This window comes from Rhynchophorus ferrugineus, unplaced genomic scaffold, assembly GCF_030347505.1.
Source record: "Rhynchophorus ferrugineus isolate W39M unplaced genomic scaffold, kcgeb_rfMv2 rfM3, whole genome shotgun sequence".
NCBI classification, from domain to species: domain Eukaryota; kingdom Metazoa; phylum Arthropoda; class Insecta; order Coleoptera; family Curculionidae; genus Rhynchophorus; species Rhynchophorus ferrugineus.
The window spans coordinates 67,390,688-67,412,109 of NW_027472582.1; the positions used below are offsets into that span (position 1 = coordinate 67,390,688).

The 21,422-nt window shown below is 31.6% G+C and overlaps 2 protein-coding genes across 2 annotated transcripts in view; one reads left to right on the forward strand and one right to left on the reverse strand.

Annotated features, from left to right (window-relative positions):
• ds (dachsous cadherin-related 1) overlaps nucleotides 1-21,422 on the reverse strand; it is a 555,958-nt gene that overhangs the window by 199,535 nt on the left and 335,001 nt on the right. The gene's annotated exons all lie outside the window — the stretch shown is intronic.
• Nucleotides 14,681-16,136, forward strand: LOC143192751 (uncharacterized). The gene is made up of 3 exons (XM_076398302.1): nucleotides 14,681-14,881; nucleotides 15,686-15,790; nucleotides 15,848-16,136. Exons 1-3 carry the CDS (start codon nucleotides 14,786-14,788, stop codon nucleotides 15,962-15,964), a joined length of 318 nt encoding a protein of 105 aa, XP_076254417.1. The 5' UTR covers nucleotides 14,681-14,785; the 3' UTR covers nucleotides 15,965-16,136.

Consider the following 21,422-nt stretch of genomic DNA (forward strand, 5'->3'; position numbering starts at 1 on the left):
TAGGGTATCATTCATTTTAGAATTCTATTAAAGTATTACTTCGTTTAAAGAAAAAAGAAAGAAATAAAAGTCTTGCTGGCAATGTTTCTCCATCCCTTTTGTATCATAAGGAAAACATGCTCTTCGGGTACATTATCTAGCTTTTAAGAAAAAAAAAGTTAAAATAACTGAACAAAAAGTGGATATCAATGCTCATTAGACCACAAAATATGTTTAACTTGCCTATTATATTAGTTAACGAATCTCACATAGCCCAAAAACTTAGCTATAAGTTCTTTAAATGATACCCATGTTTCCTGTTCTAATATTAAGCCCAATCAAAATATCTTTATTCATCAATCTTTCAGTTTAGTTTCTAATAAACGAGGAAATTTTAAAACAATCCTCATCTCTAGGTAAAGCTCTAGTTAGTTATTTTATTAAGCTTATCTTTTTATGTAGTAATAATTAAAAATTTTTGCAATATTTTCCAGTCAATCTTCTGGTCACGGATCTCGAGCTCTAAATCAACATTTTTCCAGCTGCCGGTCTTGTCTTCCTATTAATTATAATCACAGTTACCGACTACAACCTTAATAAGTTCGTCACTAAAGTTTTCCGTTAGGGTATCATTCATTTTAGAATTCTATTAAAGTATTACTTCGTTTAAAGAAAAAAGAAAGAAATAAAAGTCTTGCTGGCAATGTTTCTCCATCCCTTTTGTATCATAAGGAAAACATGCTCTTCGGGTACATTATCTAGCTTTTAAGAAAAAAAAAGTTAAAATAACTGAACAAAAAGTGGATATCAATGCTCATTAGACCACAAAATATGTTTAACTTGCCTATTATATTAGTTAACGAATCTCACATAGCCCAAAAACTTAGCTATAAGTTCTTTAAATGATACCCATGTTTCCTGTTCTAATATTAAGCCCAATCAAAATATCTTTATTCATCAATCTTTCAGTTTAGTTTCTAATAAACGAGGAAATTTTAAAACAATCCTCATCTCTAGGTAAAGCTCTAGTTAGTTATTTTATTAAGCTTATCTTTTTATGTAGTAATAATTAAAAATTTTTGCAATATTTTCCAGTCAATCTTCTGGTCACGGATCTCGAGCTCTAAATCAACATTTTTCCAGCTGCCGGTCTTGTCTTCCTATTAATTATAATCACAGTTACCGACTACAACCTTAATAAGTTCGTCACTAAAGTTTTCCGTTAGGGTATCATTCATTTTAGAATTCTATTAAAGTATTACTTCGTTTAAAGAAAAAAGAAAGAAATAAAAGTCTTGCTGGCAATGTTTCTCCATCCCTTTTGTATCATAAGGAAAACATGCTCTTCGGGTACATTATCTAGCTTTTAAGAAAAAAAAAGTTAAAATAACTGAACAAAAAGTGGATATCAATGCTCATTAGACCACAAAATATGTTTAACTTGCCTATTATATTAGTTAAGGAATCTCACATAGCCCAAAAACTTAGCTATAAGTTCTTTAAATGATACCCATGTTTCCTGTTCTAATATTAAGCCCAATCAAAATATCTTTATCCATCAATCTTTCAGTTTAGTTTCTAATAAACGAGGAAATTTTAAAACAATCCTCATCTCTAGGTAAAGCTCTAGTTAGTTATTTTATTAAGCTTATCTTTTTATGTAGTAATAATTAAAAATTTTTGCAATATTTTCCAGTCAATCTTCTGGTCACGGATCTCGAGCTCTAAATCAACATTTTTCCAGCTGCCGGTCTTGTCTTCCTATTAATTATAATCACAGTTACCGACTACAACCTTAATAAGTTCGTCACTAAAGTTTTCCGTTAGGGTATCATTCATTTTAGAATTCTATTAAAGTATTACTTCGTTTAAAGAAAAAAGAAAGAAATAAAAGTCTTGCTGGCAATGTTTCTCCATCCCTTTTGTATCATAAGGAAAACATGCTCTTCGGGTACATTATCTAGCTTTTAAGAAAAAAAAAGTTAAAATAACTGAACAAAAAGTGGATATCAATGCTCATTAGACCACAAAATATGTTTAACTTGCCTATTATATTAGTTAAGGAATCTCACATAGCCCAAAAACTTAGCTATAAGTTCTTTAAATGATACCCATGTTTCCTGTTCTAATATTAAGCCCAATCGAAATATCTTTATCCATCAATCTTTCAGTTTAGTTTCTAATAAACGAGGAAATTTTAAAACAATCCTCATCTCTAGGTAAAGCTCTAATTAGTTATTTTATTAAGCTCAACTTTTTATGTAGTAATAATTAAAAATTTTTGCAATATTTTCCAGTCAATCTTCTGGTCACGGATCTCGAGCTCTAAATAAACATCTTTCCAGCTACCGGTCTTGTCTTCCTATTAATTATAATCACAGTTACCGACTACAACCTTAATAAGTTCGTCACTAAAGTTTTCCGTTAGGGTATCATTCATTTTAGAATTCTATTAAAGTATTACTTCGTTTAAAGAAAAAAGAAAGAAATAAAAGTCTTGCTGGCAATGTTTCTCCATCCCTTTTGTATCATAAGGAAAACATGCTCTTCGGGTACATTATCTAGCTTTTAAGAAAAAAAAAGTTAAAATAACTGAACAAAAAGTGGATATCAATGCTCATTAGACCACAAAATATGTTTAACTTGCCTATTATATTAGTTAAGGAATCTCACATAGCCCAAAAACTTAGCTATAAGTTCTTTAAATGATACCCATGTTTCCTGTTCTAATATTAAGCCCAATCGAAATATCTTTATCCATCAATCTTTCAGTTTAGTTTCTAATAAACGAGGAAATTTTAAAACAATCCTCATCTCTAGGTAAAGCTCTAATTAGTTATTTTATTAAGCTCAACTTTTTATGTAGTAATAATTAAAAATTTTTGCAATATTTTCCAGTCAATCTTCTGGTCACGGATCTCGAGCTCTAAATAAACATTTTTCCAGCTACCGGTCTTGTCTTCCTATTAATTATAATCACAGTTACCGACTACAACCTTAATAAGTTCGTCACTAAAGTTTTCCGTTAGGGTATCATTCATTTTAGAATTCTATTAAAGTATTACTTCGTTTAAAGAAAAAAGAAAGAAATAAAAGTCTTGCTGGCAATGTTTCTCCATCCCTTTTGTATCATAAGGAAAACATGCTCTTCGGGTACATTATCTAGCTTTTAAGAAAAAAAAAGTTAAAATAACTGAACAAAAAGTGGATATCAATGCTCATTAGACCACAAAATATGTTTAACTTGCCTATTATATTAGTTAAGGAATCTCACATAGCCCAAAAACTTAGCTATAAGTTCTTTAAATGATACCCATGTTTCCTGTTCTAATATTAAGCCCAATCAAAATATCTTTATTCATCAATCTTTCAGTTTAGTTTCTAATAAACGAGGAAATTTTAAAACAATCGTCATCTCTAGGTAAAGCTCTAATTAGTTATTTTATTAAGCTCAACTTTTTATGTAGTAATAATTAAAAATTTTTGCAATATTTTCCAGTCAATCTTCTGGTCACGGATCTCGAGCTCTAAATCAACATTTTTCCAGCTGCCGGTCTTGTCTTCCTATTAATTATAATCACAGTTACCGACTACAACCTTAATAAGTTCGTCACTAAAGTTTTTCGTTAGGGCATCATTCATTTTAGAATTCTATTAAAGTATTACTTCGTTTAAAGAAAAAAGAAAGAAATAAAAGTCTTGCTGGCAATGTTTCTCCATCCCTTTTGTATCATAAGGAAAACATGCTCTTCGGGTACATTATCTAGCTTTTAAGAAAAAAAAAGTTAAAATAACTGAACAAAAAGTGGATATCAATGCTCATTAGACCACAAAATATGTTTAACTTGCCTATTATATTAGTTAAGGAATCTCACATAGCCCAAAAACTTAGCTATAAGTTCTTTAAATGATACCCATGTTTCCTGTTCTAATATTAAGCCCAATCAAAATATCTTTATCCATCAATCTTTCAGTTTAGTTTCTAATAAACGAGGAAATTTTAAAACAATCGTCATCTCTAGGTAAAGCTCTAATTAGTTATTTTATTAAGCTCAACTTTTTATGTAGTAATAATTAAAAATTTTTGCAATATTTTCCAGTCAATCTTCTGGTCACGGATCTCGAGCTCTAAATCAACATTTTTCCAGCTGCCGGTCTTGTCTTCCTATTAATTATAATCACAGTTACCGACTACAACCTTAATAAGTTCGTCACTAAAGTTTTCCGTTAGGGTATCATTCATTTTAGAATTCTATTAAAGTATTACTTCGTTTAAAGAAAAAAGAAAGAAATAAAAGTCTTGCTGGCAATGTTTCTCCATCCCTTTTGTATCATAAGGAAAACATGCTCTTCGGGTACATTATCTAGCTTTTAAGAAAAAAAAAGTTAAAATAACTGAACAAAAAGTGGATATCAATGCTCATTAGACCACAAAATATGTTTAACTTGCCTATTATATTAGTTAACGAATCTCACATAGCCCAAAAACTTAGCTATAAGTTCTTTAAATGATACCCATGTTTCCTGTTCTAATATTAAGCCCAATCAAAATATCTTTATTCATCAATCTTTCAGTTTAGTTTCTAATAAACGAGGAAATTTTAAAACAATCGTCATCTCTAGGTAAAGCTCTAATTAGTTATTTTATTAAGCTCAACTTTTTATGTAGTAATAGTAGAAGTTTTTTGCAATATTTTCCAGTCAATCTTCTGGTCACGGATTTCGAGCTCTAAATCAACATTTTTCCAGCTAGCGGTCTTGTCTTCCTTTTAATTATGATCACAGTTACCGACCACAACTTTGATGAGTTTAGTACAAATACTGAAGTAGTATAAGTAGTAGTATAAGTAATATGTAAAACTTTACATCTAATTATGTCGATTGCATCCGAACTACTTTGAACCATCAAAAAAGGAAATATTGCCCATCGACGTATCAACCATAAATAATATCTGTAATAATATAAGTAATATCTGTCTTCAAATATAAAGACGCAATAATAACTCTAGAAAAAGTGGATTTTTAGGCTGATCGGACAACCAAACCTTTTGATCTTGCTTATCATATTAATTACGATATAAACTTATTTTATAGCTTATTGGTTTATGTTCAAAAACTGAAATTTTCTACATATATATTTAAAACAATAGCCATTTTCAGGTAAAGTTCTAAAAATGATTTTGTTAAGCTCAACTTTATACGTAGTGGCAGTAGAAGAATCTATTCAGGATTTACTCTAAAGTTTTTTCAATATTTTCAACCAATGTTCTGGTCATGGATATCGAGCTTTTGAATCAACATTTTTCCAGCTACCGGTCTTGTCTTCCTGTTAATAACAATCACACTTCCCGACTACAACCTTAATAAGTTCGTCGCCGAAGTTTACCGTTAGGGTATCATACATTTATTATTACATTTATTACTAATCGATACTTGAAAATGGCATTTCGAACTGTTTCGGTATCACAGTTTCATTGCCTTGCAGGCTAAACAAAGAACGATTTTCGATAGAGTATTGAAGTTGGCTATGAAACGGTTACAGAATATGTCTACCAATTTGATTAAATATATTGTATTGATGGCCAAAAAGAACTGACTTTGTGTGAGGTATATCAAACGTCAAATGTGAACCACTCATTCCACAAGAAAATGTGATTCTTCCACCCCACACGAAAATGCCGAGTTTTTAGTGAAGGACTTGCTAGAAAAATTTAAAACGATGGGTCTTTAAAAATACATTTCTTGCATACCCATTTCGATTTTCCCCCCTAACTTTTAAATGGTAAATGACGAACAAGGTGAATGCTTTCACTAGGATATAAAACAGATAGAAGCGCGTTATCAAAGAAGATGGAATACTAAAATCTTAGCAGATTACTGCTAGTTTGTAACGAAAGAGGATTCTACTCTCCACACAAGGAAATGTTAATATTTTATAATTTTTTGCAGAATATATGTCTAATTTTTTCTACTGACCCTTTAGACCTGAGCTATTTTGATTCATTTTCTCTTTGTAAATATGCCTTACTATTTTTTCATAAAATTAATAATATAAGTATATAAGTATGATGTATTTTTTTTATTTTTGTAACAAGTTTTTGTAAAAAAAGTTTTTGTGTTACAAAGCAGGTACAACATGACAAAAACAAGCTGTTTCTTTCCACACAGTGTAATCAGAGAAATAGAAATTACAGAAATAGGCATTACATAACAGAATCCAGAAATACTAGTAGCAATTAAAATTTTAATAATATTTATATAAACGCAATATGTAACCTGAATATCAAATTTTGTTAAATTCAAAAAATGTCGAAGATTTGATCTAATAGATGAAAAATACGAGTAACATTCTAGTGCATCTGTTCCCTTTTACTTTTATTATTTACGCGACATCATCTGGTTAAAATTTAAAAAAAAAATCTCGTTGAAACCACTCAGATGTATCTTCAAGACAAACATCTAAAGACATAACATTACGCTGATTTATCTCGAGGTATTTTGCTTGTTCTACACGTTATTTAACTGTTGCCATTTAGGTTTCGTAAAGCCATCGAATTTCACAACGGAACCATCGAGCACCGGTGGAAAAAAGAATTATTCGAAATGCCCATGGAATCATTAATCAAAACCGCTTACAATGTGTAATTATCTAATACGTTCGTGTTTTACATCGCAGTCGGAATCAATTACAGCCGTTTATTGACGGAATCGACTGATCGCTTTTGGGTTTTTTTTACGGATTTACATATGCAACGGAATTGGTAGTTCCGTATCTAGATCAATGGAGAGACTCATTTAATTGCCGCGGATTTATCCTAGATCAGTTAAACTGGGAATTAAAATATCCTCGTAACTGCAAGCCGTATATAACGTTGCATGTTATATAAACGTGATAGCATATAAACTATTTCTACGAGGTGTAGTTATAAACTTATATCTCAAAGTAGTTAGCTTAACAAGTCTGTGCTTTGATTTATTAATATATCAAAGAATTTTGAAATCTAGAGAAATAAACATGTTTATTTTATCAATTCTGATACATCAGTTTAAAAAGAAAAATCCATTATTATTTGAAAGGAAATCATTTCGGAGCACTCAAACTGTGAAAGAGAAAAAGGGACTGGTTGTAAGCAAGAGAAGGCCTTTTGATCAGTGTCGATGTCAAACAATCACTCCAAAAAAGATATCAGACCTTACAAAACCTTATTTATTATACTGTAAAAGCTTACGTTGATATATGTAGCATTATAATTATTCCAAATTGATAGATTACACGGGTTCGATATATAATTCGGTTATGGGGATGTTCTGCGGGACGTAATATCAAGTCCTAAAAAGTATTGTGAGTATATAGTATATGAGCAGCTACTTACACCGATACCTTACGCGAATTCCAACTCTCATAGACGAAATTAAGAGATTTGCAACAAGACCTGAGAAATACACAATCACTCCCGTATTAACGCCGAAGTGCTGCAGCTCTTGAACAACACTGGCCTAACAGCTCAATGAAAAACACATTTTTTAGCAAAATTAGTTTTTTTATTCAACATAATTCCAAGGTGATACACTGATTATAGCGACTCTCCAACTTTTCGATACCATTTTTGTAGCACAATTTGTCCTTTGCTTCAAAATAGGCCTCAGTTTCGTCGATCTCCTCTTCATTCGACGAAAATTTCTTTCCAGTGATCATTCTTTTGAACATCTTTTGAGAGATAGGGCTAACTAAAAAATATATGGATTTAGTTTTAGTAGCGCCATCTATGGGTCAGGTCGGGGACTTTTCAATTGACCTGTTAAGACGCAGACTCAAGAGAACCAAACTTTGGGATTTTGCATAGTTGTGAATGTCACTGAATGGTAAAAACACTAAAAATGTTACTAATTTTTATTTTATTACAGACTAAGAGTCATTGGGTCTTCCTATATCAGTACCTAGTTTTAGGTTACTTTAGAAATTAATTTATACATTTTTATATGTTTTTAAAATTGTATTAAGCATCTGGATTGAAGCTCTAATATTTGGATAAAACTATTTCTAAAAAGGCTAACAAATTGATTAATTATTAATTAATAGAAATAGAAATATTTTTATTTATATTGATGTTTCTTTGTGGTTTTAAACTATAATATTGTTATTAGAACAAGATACAGGCAAGCCAGAAATCTTAGTTTTGATATCTGTAATCATTAAGGATCACAAAATCACTAGTCAAAAACCTAAAAGAATTACAACAGAAGCAGTGCCAGAAATCACATTGATTATATTAATTACGTACCATAGATTTTGTTTATATTTCGATTTAACATACATACATATATACATACATACATACAATTATAAACCTTTATTTGGTATAAGGCCCTCTTTGTTTCATTATTTTAATAAACAACCATCATATAGCCTTGGCTTAGAATACCCTGTAAATTAATATATTTAATTTATAAAAATGAAAATTTATTAATAAATTAATGTTTGTATCCTATGATATTTTATATTATCACAAATATTTCGTCAAGAAAAAGGTTTAGTTATATAAGTATGTTAAATAATCACATTCTTACTTCATAATATATTAAGTTCGCACAAACTTGAGCGTTAGTGAGTCAAATTCTGTGAATCCAGGTAGAGAGCAGGTAAATGATTTTGGGAAATGATGACTTATGATGACATAGAAAATGATTTTATAATATCAGGGCACAAATGGTAGTTGTGGTGAATTTAATGATTTGCTAAAATTTTAAACTACTTCTGCTGAAAACCCAACAATACACTTTAGTGCAGGAAATGCCATCAATATATGACTTCCCCGAAGCCTTTCAACAAATGGTTTTGAGGAAATCGAGTCAATTTTATTCGCTAAATTGTAAAATAAATATTTTAATATTTCGTTCTATGATACTGAAATAAACTGAGAAAGAGTTGAAATAAACTATATTTATTAAGAATATTAGTTTCAGATGTTAAAGCAAATATGAACGCATAATTACGTACGAAACAGCAGGAAAATATATAGTGTAAGATTTTAGGTCAAATTTTCCACATATAAATATTTATCAGTCACGAATAATATAAACAAACCGTAATGTAATTCAACGTAAAACAGTAAATATGTTGCCAGTATTTGCTGCAATATTTCATTAAAAAAATATTACTTGATTTATTACATAGCACACGGTACCCAATTGCTTAATTTTATATAATATTTGAAATATAGTTTAAGTATTTTCATAATATTGCGAAATAAGAAAGGAATCATATTAAACCTCAGTATCTAAAAAAATTTTTAATTCATAATTTTTAGTAATAATTAGCGTTGGGAAGTATCGACTGAAAATAGTAGAAACAGTCGACAGTTCCAAAACAGTTGAACTAGTCGATAATAGCGACTGAAAATAGTAACTACTGTTTCAATCAAACGCACATTTCCACTGTTTTACTATTCAGTTATAACGGATGTTACGTATTTCTTTCTATACTCATTTTGAGAGAAGAAAGGACTGAGATGATTGTGTGATACTCTGTGCTGTACAGATCAGCTAATTTTAAATTATTTTTAATTTGGCAAGTGTCAGTGTGAAAAAAGGAACGGAATAATGGTCCCGAATATATTTAATCGTGTTTTAATATTAGGAAAGTAACGATGACATGATAGAAGTAACTGGTTTATTTCTAATTCATTTCAATATTTTATTTCAACCGTAACATAAATGAGACTGAGATGTACATATTCCTTTTCAAACTTTCTTTGGGAGTGAAAAGGAAAATAAAATTTCTGTAATTTATTATTCAAAATAACGTTTTTATTTGAATGATGTTAAATTATTTTTATATTTTATATATTTGACTTGATAGTAAGAGGAATGGAGTAATGCCCTCTAAATATTTGTATCATATTTCCTCAATCAATCTTTATCAACAGCTGGTTTAATGGTGCAGTGGTAAAGGCAACAGGACGGTCCTCCTGTCGTAAATTTATGTTTGTGACTGTTTAATATTTGTAATTGTCCTAGGAAAGAGTGTAAAATCCGACAAGGAAAATGATCCCAGTCACGCCAGTAACTAGGCTGGGTAAGACCGGATGTCTTCTAGGATGGTCTCTAAGTTGGTCACTGGTCAGTTGGAAGACTTAATACCGAGGACCGTGGTTCGAAACCTATGTTAAAGTCTAGGTCCAGTCCAGATAAACCCATAGTTGGTAAAAGGAGACTTTAAAATATGTAAAAAAATATTTATCAACAATTTAACTATCGTACCCTTTTTAAATACGATAATAATTTTATTTATCGTTAATAAGGAACATTTTGAGATTGTTATTTGTTGAAGCTTGAATAAAAGTAGTTTTAATATCCAAAAGGCATGCAGCATAAATGCAATCAAAATTATTTTTCTGTTTATCAGTCAAAATATTGTTTTTTATCTTATTACATCAATAAATGACCTTGAAAAACAATGATCCAGAATGTTGCTACATTATATACACTGTAAGCATAAGTTCGACACATTATTTTTAAGATCGCGGCCAGGACAACAAAGCCAGAACATCAAATATCAGTCGAATGAAACTGGTATGTGTGAGAAGAGTAACTGAAAGTATGTGAGTCGAAACAGTTGACAGGAAAATGTAGTCAAAACAGTCGAAAATAGCGATTAAAACAGTCGATAGTAAAATATAGTCAATTATTAAACAGTCGATAGTTCCCAACGCTAATTTTGTACTATATTCTGCAATAACTAGGTAACCACATTAAATCGTATAGAACAAATGGCTACAAATAACAGAGTGTTAATATTTATTCTTAAAATTCTTTATGTTCCTAATAACTGTAAAACATAACAAACCCTACAATGATTTGTATAATATTCATATACTAAAGCAAATTATCGCTAATCTTTATAAAAATAATCAAAGAAATTTGATATCAGATATAATATCTGGATTACTGATATCAACAGAATATCTGCAGACTGCCAATTAAAGCGAAACAATGCAGAAAGCGATACAGATCTACATGCATTAAAAACCACCGATATTACGCAATAATACAATATAGTTTTTGTGATCGTTAATTGATCACATCGTATCTCCGACGACTCGTATGATTTCACAAGAACAATTATTGCACAACTAAACTGGCAATGACCTTAATTGCTACACCTAATTGCACGTATCAATTATTTCCAAGAGATTAATACAACAAACTTTGTCGGCACCTCTAGATGTGCCAGTGTACTCACAATTAACTCGTGAACTAACTGAACATTCGTGCAAACATAATGAAGCAATTATCTAGTTAAATTATTAGCAAAAATAACGACTCTACAGCAATAAGTCGAAGTAATTTACCAGTGACATTACCACTGTACCAACGATTTATATGGTCTTTCATCTCCAACAATACAGCCGTCCTTTTTCTGTTATTTACTTTTTAATTGGCGGCCGCATTGTTCGTTCGTCATTAAAATGTCTAATCTTCAGCTAGATAAATCAGATTTGGATGTTTCTGAGTAGAGAAATATGGCGATTTCACCCAAGGCAGGAGGAAAAGATTTTTAACATTATCCTTGAATTCCAGGAGCCAGATTCATATCTAATATCATATTGATCATATAGTCAATTCAAAATAAGTGAACTTACGTTACAACGATGTTTATAATCTATTGCTTATTGCAATTTGTAAATTGGTTTCAAAATCAGACAATATTTTTCTTCTCACTTTATTCTAGTTAAAAAAAAGATACAATGCTATCTGATAAGTTCAAACATATAACCGAATCAAAAGCAAAAGTCGTCCGGTTGTCAAACGTCTGCAAAATTCCTCAAAAGATTAGTGATGCTAATTTATATATAATGTTTTTATTTTCGCGCTTTGCATGTTTTGATACATTTCATACGGCTGTTTATTCATATTCATGCTAATTGAAAATGTCGAATGCTATTATAATGATTTATATTTGGGCGATATTTTTCCATGTTTTTTTAAAGAACTATCGATAGTTGTAATGTATCCAATTTTTGTTTTCGGATTTCTCTCCACGGTCTTCAAGCGGATTTTGCTTGATTTGTTATCAACATTTTGTGTTCGACGATATATCGATATAATTTTTTTAATATCGAAATTGTTATACGCATATTATTTCATAATTTAAATATCGGAAACGATATTTATTGTTAAATTGAATTCTGTAATATACTTATTATATTATAAGTTGTTGAGGATTTTATTGGTTTAAATATTTTTTAGCCTATTGTAGCTTCACTGTGACTAAAATATCTGAAAAATGAGGGGCAATATAATCTTAATTTGGCCGAAAAAAAATCTTCCTCGTACGAAGAGGGTGATGAATCAAGATCGTCTTGATGTTAGATATATCAGATATGAAATGTATGAAATGTATAAGAACAGTGAGTAGTTTTGTCAATATAAACATAAATTAGTACAATTAGTTCAGAGGAAACTGTTAGTGTTGATGGATCTGTGAAGGAATAGTGTAAAGATAACCAACTAAGAGGCTTAATGAAACTTCCAGACATTGCGTTTGAAAGAATACAGCTGTTAAAAGCATAAAATAAAATTAAAGAATATGTATTATATCAATTTGTGTATCTATACGAGACCTGGATATTTCAAAATTGAACACTGGGACTCTTGGCAAGACGTTAGGTTTTATTAGTCGTATTTTTTTATAATTCATTACCATACTAGATACCATATTAAGAAGTAAAGAGTTGAAGAGGTCTTAGACGAGATAATTGGCGATATTATATGATTTTTATAGTCTGCATTAAATCTTAGAAGGTTTTTTTATTGAAACTCTTCTAAACTGCAGTCCGAACTACTCCAAAGGCGACGTCCAAATTTGGCTTCCTCAAAATAGTAAAATAAATAACTAATTTTAACAAAAAAGAAAGTTCAAGATGGCTGAGAACTGAAAACTATTGAGCTATGGGACCTAGAAAAGATACTGTTTTTTATCAATACAAATTAAAAAAAAAAGTTTCGTAATCTGCCAGAAGGAAGCACAAAGGAATCTGTGACAGCACCGATAAGAAAAAATACTGAACGCAATACAAGCATATGAACATACTGGAGACTTTAGACAACTAGAACTGGAACACAAGAAATACAAGGATGTAAGGTACTCATTAATTAACTGAACTTTATATATATTTATTGTAAACCAGTCTGTTTATTTGTTTGGATTCCTTTGTGGCCTATCATCTTATAAAAATTTAAAATTATTAGTTTAGAATTACAATTTTTTTTTTCGAGAAGCTTAATATCATCTAAACTGAACTTAATGTGGTAACTGATAGTTGTATGCTATATTTATTTAGGACCATCTATTTTAGGAAGTGAAATATAAAATGGATCCAAATCGACTCAATTTAATTAAAATTAAAATACGAATTTTTATCATTATAAAAAACTATTCGTCGATGAGATAATAATCTATCGCCTTCTGGTTACAAAAATATAATAAACTTTGAACGAATTATTTGTTTTTTTTTTGTGTATCGTTATCGATTACATTGAATTAATAGTTCGGAAAAATATCTAAGCCATATGTTTACCATTTTCGTTATGTTTTATCTTTAATATAGTGGATTAAAAACAAGTTACTAGGTGCCAATTCAGGATAATACAGAAGATGACTCATTAAAAGTAGATTGAAATTAAAAAGCAATGAAGCAATGATGGTTTGAGCCTAATGACGAAACGCTCCAAAAGTATTTTTAGCCGGCTTGGTGGCGCAGTGGTAAAGGCGATGGGACGGTTCTCCTACTGTTGCGATAGCCGCGGGTTCTAATCCTGCCGGGGCATGGTCTTAATTTATGTTTGTGATTGTTTAAAATTTGTGATTGTTTTAGGCAAGAGTGTAAAATCCGATGAGGAAAATGATCCCAGTCACGCCAGTAACCAGGCTGGGTAAGAGCGGATGTCTTCTGGGATGATTTCTAAAGTTGGTCACTCGCCAGTCGATAGACTTATTGCTGAGGACCGTGGTTCGGAGCCCACGTTAAACTTTAGGCCCGGTCGAGATAAATCTATAGTTGGTAAAAGGATATTTCAAAATATGTAAAAAAGTACTTTTACGGTCAAAATATTGACAACCATTACAACATATACTTGAGTGGGGCTAGCTTGATAGTAGAGAAAAACTAGTAACCAAACTGAGTAGGTTATAATTAGTGAGTTATTTAGAAGACACTAAAATATGATAATAAAACAAGAAAATTGAATAATTAGCTCAATCCCGATATGCACATCGATAATCTATATGTTGCAAATTGTAAGAAAATCCTTTTATTATACGTGATTGATTAGCAAATATTGATAAAATGTGATGCGGCTTGTAAACGTAATAGTCATACGTTATTAGGTATGGATTAAATACTATTAATAGAACATCAAAACCAACAACATTTCTTTGAATACAAACGCTTTTATGACATGTTTATGGCCAGTATTATATAGCTAATTTTATAAACAAGATAAGAGCATTACCATCGACAGCGTAAACAAAACAAACGACGAAACATTTTACCTTGAACTACTCGTTTCTATGACTACTATCGAACATGGCGAAAATCAACAAAACGTCCACTGCCTGATATCAATGGATATAGGAAAGGATAGGGTGTTAAAAAGCACGAAAAAATTGAGAGTTATAATTGATCGGTTTATTTGTAATGTAATCTCTAAATCTCCTCAGGTGTATAAAAGTAATTTAAGCCGGTGTTTTCGATTTCATCCGATAGTAGTTCGTTAAAAGGTTTTAGCGCAAATTCCAACGGATATGCACGTTTTCATCCATATCTTTTTATTGAGTGTGGTGTTCTTGCTTGGTACCAGTCTACCAGCCCCAGATAAAACCGACAGCGATAAAGACACGGTAAGCTGATTTATTTTTGACTATATATACAAACAATGGATAAAATAATATAAACTCCTGACATATACGGCGTAGTACCATCACCTGCTTTTAAGATAGCTGCAATTATTTGAGAAATAGTGTTTGAACAGCTTTCAACCGAATATCAATGAATATTTGTATCAAAACATCCGCTTAAATGATGTTACAAGTGGAACTCTGCTCCTTATTCTGCTTTTTAGAACGATTCATAACGGTTCAATTATATTGAGGTCTTGCTATAGTACTAATGAGGAAAATATTTAGGGATATTCTGACGCTGCTCAGGCCAAGACTGAAGCTTCTTGACTGTGTATATGGGCGTATTATCAAATTGGAATCGGAGAGTTGTCGAGATATTCATTCTCAGTAAACCGGCCAGTGATATGTATAAGAAAGCCAGCGAAGTATCACGATATTGTCGCACCAAATCATGATACAGCCGCCCTCGATCTCTGTTGGAATGTTCTATATATACACTTGGCCGTTTGTAGGGAACAGTGCAAAAGATGATCAAACCTTACCACATTCTTCTAATTATCAAGGGTTCAGATTTTGTTTTGTGTATACTGTCATTACCGTGGATATTGTCGCGCGTTAAACGTTGAAACTGTTATATTATAAACTGTTGTACTATAAACTGTAATATAACCTATAAGACTTAACGACATGTCAATTGAGCATTATTTATACGATGTCCTACATTGCGTAGTATTCATATTATTTTATCTATCCCCCGTATATATAGTTTCTTACTGGATTTGTGAATATATTTCATTTATAAAGCCAAGTGAGAGCAACAACCATGAGGAAGTTCAGCTAAGTTGCATTCCAACCCCCTGGGGATGCATCGATGTAAACGACCCAGCAATTCGTCCAACAAGACGTTTGGTACTACCTGAATATATGTTCTAATATTTTAACGTGAATAAACCTATTTCTCCGTAGAGCAACTCCGAGAACAAAGAAGAAACGTTGGTGAATCAGGAGGGAAAAATGTGTATACCCACCGCATGGGGATGCATTGATATTAACGATCCATCGATTCGTCCGACAAGGGTGTGATAACACAAAGTCAAATAAAATCACTTAAAATAGGGTGCTTATTGTATTATATAAATATCTAAGCTATGTAGAATTAAATAATTAATGTCATTATTGTTTATCCATTTTTTAATTAATTGTGGTAATGAAGGTGATAGTGATAGTTGGAGATAATAAAACACTATTAAAACAACATTATTTCAGTTTTCGAGTTATAATAGTAAATCAATAATGATGATACAGGTATAAATAATCAAAGTTAATGTTATATACTTAAAACCTTGCGTTTAAAAATAAAATATAGTATCAAGATAACTGTGGATGATTTTCGTTGTAAAAATGTTTTTGAAATTTGTTTTGTAAAAAGGTTTCCTTTTGCCGAACCACTAGTCTCTATGGATAGCTTTTTTAGCTTGTTGTCATGCGATTTCTCCTTAGCAGAGGGTTGTTACCCCTTAGTCCCCCTATTTGCCATTGAATTTGTCATGTTTTTTACTTTTTTTCCAATTTATTTTCTTACAATCAGTTATATCTATTCATTATATTTTTTAAAATCTACATAACATTGTGATATTTTAGAGACTTCTCCATAAGATGGAATTCAAAACTGCATCTATATTTGATTGTGATTGATAGTGATTGACTGGTATATGAAATATGAACAAGCTTCGCCACTAAATTAGTATTAATATTAATTATTGTCATCTTGAAACAATAAGCGTCAAAAATATCAACAAATTAGACGCCAAGAAGTAGTGTGTGAATCTACATAAATAAGGCTATGAAAACGACTTTCATCTGAGCTCATTCCGAAAGAAAAACTCGATTTATTCAAGAAAAAAGCTTCAAGATATAATAGAACTGTGCTTAATGTAGTGCTTAATTCTAGACAGGTTCATGCTTCGGCAAGATTGGATCAAATTGCTATCCAAGGACGGTGTAAGGAATGTGTAATGCCAAAATGCATTGAAGACGTAGGAGACAATTTTGGAGTAAATGTTTTGGAACCAACAATAATAGTGACTGTAATTGAACGTATAAAATTTAGTTCCTTTATAATTAGTTTATATGTTATTACTTTAATAATTTCTAGATTAATTTAAACAGTATTTTAATGTTTCTGAACTAATTTCTCAGATCATTTTTCACTAATTAATTACATTATGTAATTTTGCAGATGTAATTATATTTTATGGGATTCAACGGTTCCAAAACAAAGTGTTAGAGTCGATGCTTTGTGTTATCATAATGAAGTTATATAACATGATATGTTTCTATAATCCATAACGAGTATAATTTAAAGTGTTACAGATTCTAAGAAGTTTGAGTGCGGCTCATTGAACTTACCATTCAGCTAAATGTGAGGGACAGTAGGGACCTTCATAGACAAATTATCTATCATTATCCGATCTGATTAATTGAAAGATATAGGCTTTAAAGAATTATTGAGAAAATGGTATCTTACACAGAATAAGATTTTTCATCAATATTCAATCGTTAATTAATAGAGTTCAAAGGTTTTCCTTTTAGGAAGCAATGTGGTTAAACGTCGTGTATTAACATGTAGCATGCACATTCCGGAGAAAGAATCCGAAAAAGAGCTTTGCAATAATTTGTCATCTACATTATAAGGTGTCAAAGATGCAGAAAAATCTCAAAGAATAGAAAACAACAAATTTCATGGTAAATAATGATGGAATAATGGAATGAAATAATGGAAACGGGGGTGATATAATAATATCTGAATATATAAACTATATTTGGCAATAACGCCAGCTAGGTTTTTCGAAATATCTTGGAATGAATGTAGATGCAAAACTTCGCTAGCAGGAACATTTAAAGAAAAAAAGGAAATAACTGAAATTGTAATATAGAAAAGTGTATTGATGTTCTGCAAAGAGTAACATAAACAAAATAAAAAATTTTCAGAACAAAATCGTGCGACACAGTCAGTCAAGAAATCATGAAAATTACAAGGGGGCATGAGGAAAGACTCTATTCTTATGAGAATATTGAAGTATTTCAAGTTTTGGATACCACAAAAGCAGGACACCGACTCAAAAGAATCAAACTATCTGATCTTGTGTAGAGTAGAGTTGTCTAGTGAAGCAGTTACAGTTACATGTGTAAACATTATTTCACCAGAGACTGAGATAGAACCGATGGATCCTACTAGTTATATACCTAGATTTAAGTTATCATAAAGACAAATTGTAGGTTTGTCGGAAACGACTAGTAACAATGTAATAATTAAATAATAAATTAAAAACATTTTTCGAAACAAATATTATTTCACCATATTTTATTACCAGATATAATAAGAAACGTGTTATTAGTTTAAGGTCTTGAAACTATCCCAAGCAATTTTTTTCTATTAAATAATTAATAAATTATAAAACATACCGAAATAACAGTTATGCCAGTACGGTCGTCATATAGAGAGAAAAAAACTCGAGAACTAATTGAAAATTGAACCATTAGACGTAATTAGCTCATTTTTTGCCGGGTGCAATTTCGATTTCAGCTAGCGAAACTCGGAAGCGGCAATTCGACGAATCTATCCAAGCGGCGTTTACCTGGAACCCGTCAAATCGCCGGTACGTACATGCCGCCTAGCTCAGCAACACCACAAACCGGTCCAAAAACTGTGATTGTCAGCGGGTAACCCGTTAAAATTTATAATTTATTCCCCGACGACAGTCCCAATGGATTATCAACGTTTAAAAACATATCAATTAAATTACATTCTCTTAAAGTGAAAAGTGTCGGAAACTGTACCTGCCTTCTAACCGAAAAAATTCCTACGGTGCCGTTGTTCTTATTAAGTTGTAGATTATGAATAAATTTGTGTTCGATGAGGCTCTTAATGATCGGGCGTGGGACGACATTATAGAAAAATATATGGGTGAATTTATTTTAGAAGTAAATAAATATGTTCCTCGGGACAGCAGAACCGATTTTGATACGGATAAATGTATTGACATCTGAAAAGATTATTATTACAGCGGTACAAAGAAAAAAATTACGGGTTGTTACATCTGTCACTTATTTATATTTCACTTTTGACCGGAACTTGTTTGATGGTTTCTTTATTGTATAAAAAAGAGATAAAAAGGAATTTCGCGTGTTGATAAAATACTGTTTTTGAAGGGAAAAAATACAGTTGAAGCAAAAACTTGGCCTGATGCCGAGATACCGGACACTGCCCCAGGAAAATCAACCATCAAGCATTGGTATGCTAAGTTTAGACATGGTGAAATGAGCACCAAATACATTAAAAAAATCCACAAAATGATTTTGATTGACCGTAAATTGAAATTAAATGAAATAGCAGACACTCTAAACATACCAACTAAATGTGTATATCGTACTCTTCACGAATATTAGGGTATGAGAAAGCTTTGTGAAAAGTAGTAACCGCGCGAGCTCATTTTTGACCAAAAACAACGACGAGTTGATGATTCGGCGCATTGTTTGAAGATGATCAAGTCTAATAAAACTGAGTTTTTGCATCGATATGTGACAATGGATGAAACATGGCTTAATCATTTCACTCCGATGTCCAATCGATAGTCATGCTAGTGGACTGTACACGATGAACCTGCTCCAAAGCATGGGAAAACGCAACAATCGGCTGCCAAGATTATGGCGTCTGTATTTTGGGATGCGCATGGAATAATTTTCATTGTCTATCTTGAGAAAGGGAGGACCATCAATAGCGACCATTACATAGCATTATTGGACCGTTTGAAGGACGAAATCGCCGAGAAACGGCCACATTCGAAAAAAAAGAAACTACTGTTTCACCAAGACAAAGCACCGTGTCACAAGTTAGTGCAAACGATGGCAAAAATCCATGAATTGGGCTTTGAATTACTTCCCCATCCACAGTATTCTCCAGATCTGGACCTCAGCGACTATTTTCTGTTCTCAGATCTCAAAGGAATGCTCGCTGGGAAGAAATTTTCTTCGAATGAAGAGGTGATCGCCGAAACTGAGACCTGTTTTGAAGCAATGGACAAATCGTACTACAAAAATGGTATCGAAAAGTCGGAGGGTCGCTATAATCAGTGTATCATCCTTGAAGGGAATTATGTTGAATAAAAAAAACTAATTTTACCAAAAAAATATGTTTTACTATGGTAGTATAACGTATTATTGTGACCAAAATGTTGATATATAAAACGGCGATTGGAATATGAAATATATTAAATAATGGAAATAATTTCTCACCAGTGACTGTTTAATACTTTACCATAATTTATATTTCCTACTGTACGTGTTTTTTTATAGGTAGATCGATTTGATAATGTGAGAATCTATCGAAAAATAATGATATTTATGTCAAATATGATTAACTATGTACTGATGGGTATATCGATCGTATACTAATTGCATTCGAGTAAACATCTGCCAAGAATAGATATGAAATATGTAGTGACTGTTTATGGTGAAGCATACTTTGTAAATGTAATTCACGCTGTGACTGGAAATGAAGTAACTAAGTATAGAATGCAATGAATTTTTGCATATTAAACACAACAACAGTGGGTACAACGCAATTAATTTGGATGATTTTAATCCGGACTATGGAGCCAACAAATCCGTTACGCACATTAGTTTCTGGGATGGGAAATTATTGACCACTTCTTGGCTAACATTAAAAATACATTAGTTTTCTCTAACTTACTAAGAGCGCTGTTACCCCTACCAGATCCAGATAATCGGTTCCAACAATTTTTTATTAGCAATCTGAATGTAGAAATTAATAACTGTTGTGCCGACAACTCAACAGTGAAGAGAATTATTGGAATACAGAGAACTACAATAGTTTCTTTATGAGAAAAACGATTTAGTCAAAATGTTCAAAACAGCATTAGATCGGATGCCATAAGATGTGACAGAACACTGCCAGTAAGCACTCGAACAGTTTTAAGTCACCATTAACCGACAAAGTGGCTATTGTTATTGCCATAGAAGATTTGCAACATAGAGCATCAGTTATGTTGAATTTAGTTGAGCAAAGAAGCTTTTCGAAGTTTGGGTCTCGAGGACTTTAAAATCATGACAAGACAGGTAGTACCGTAATAAGTTCATTGTTACTTTTTATCGTCATTGCATCCAACGATTTTCCAATGCCCAATAAATTTCTTACGTGGTTTGCATTATATATATACATTTTGCATGCTTCGGTAAGTGATCTTCTGTACAAAGTGATAAACTAGAACTTCATTTAGTTACTATTGCTACACTACGATTGTAGGAAATGTTTTAGCCTGCGTTCTTCACTATCATCGCACACATGTAACTGCTTGGCAAAAGCATTGGGCTGCATTGACAGCCTTCTAGAGTACATTACATTGCCATATTGAATCATCCTCGTTATGGGTTTCAGGAGGATATCGTGTTGAATTAGTTTGTTAGAGCATTTTATGTTCTGAGTTCTGAAGTATGGTGAAGTAAGTGCTCACAGTTAGAT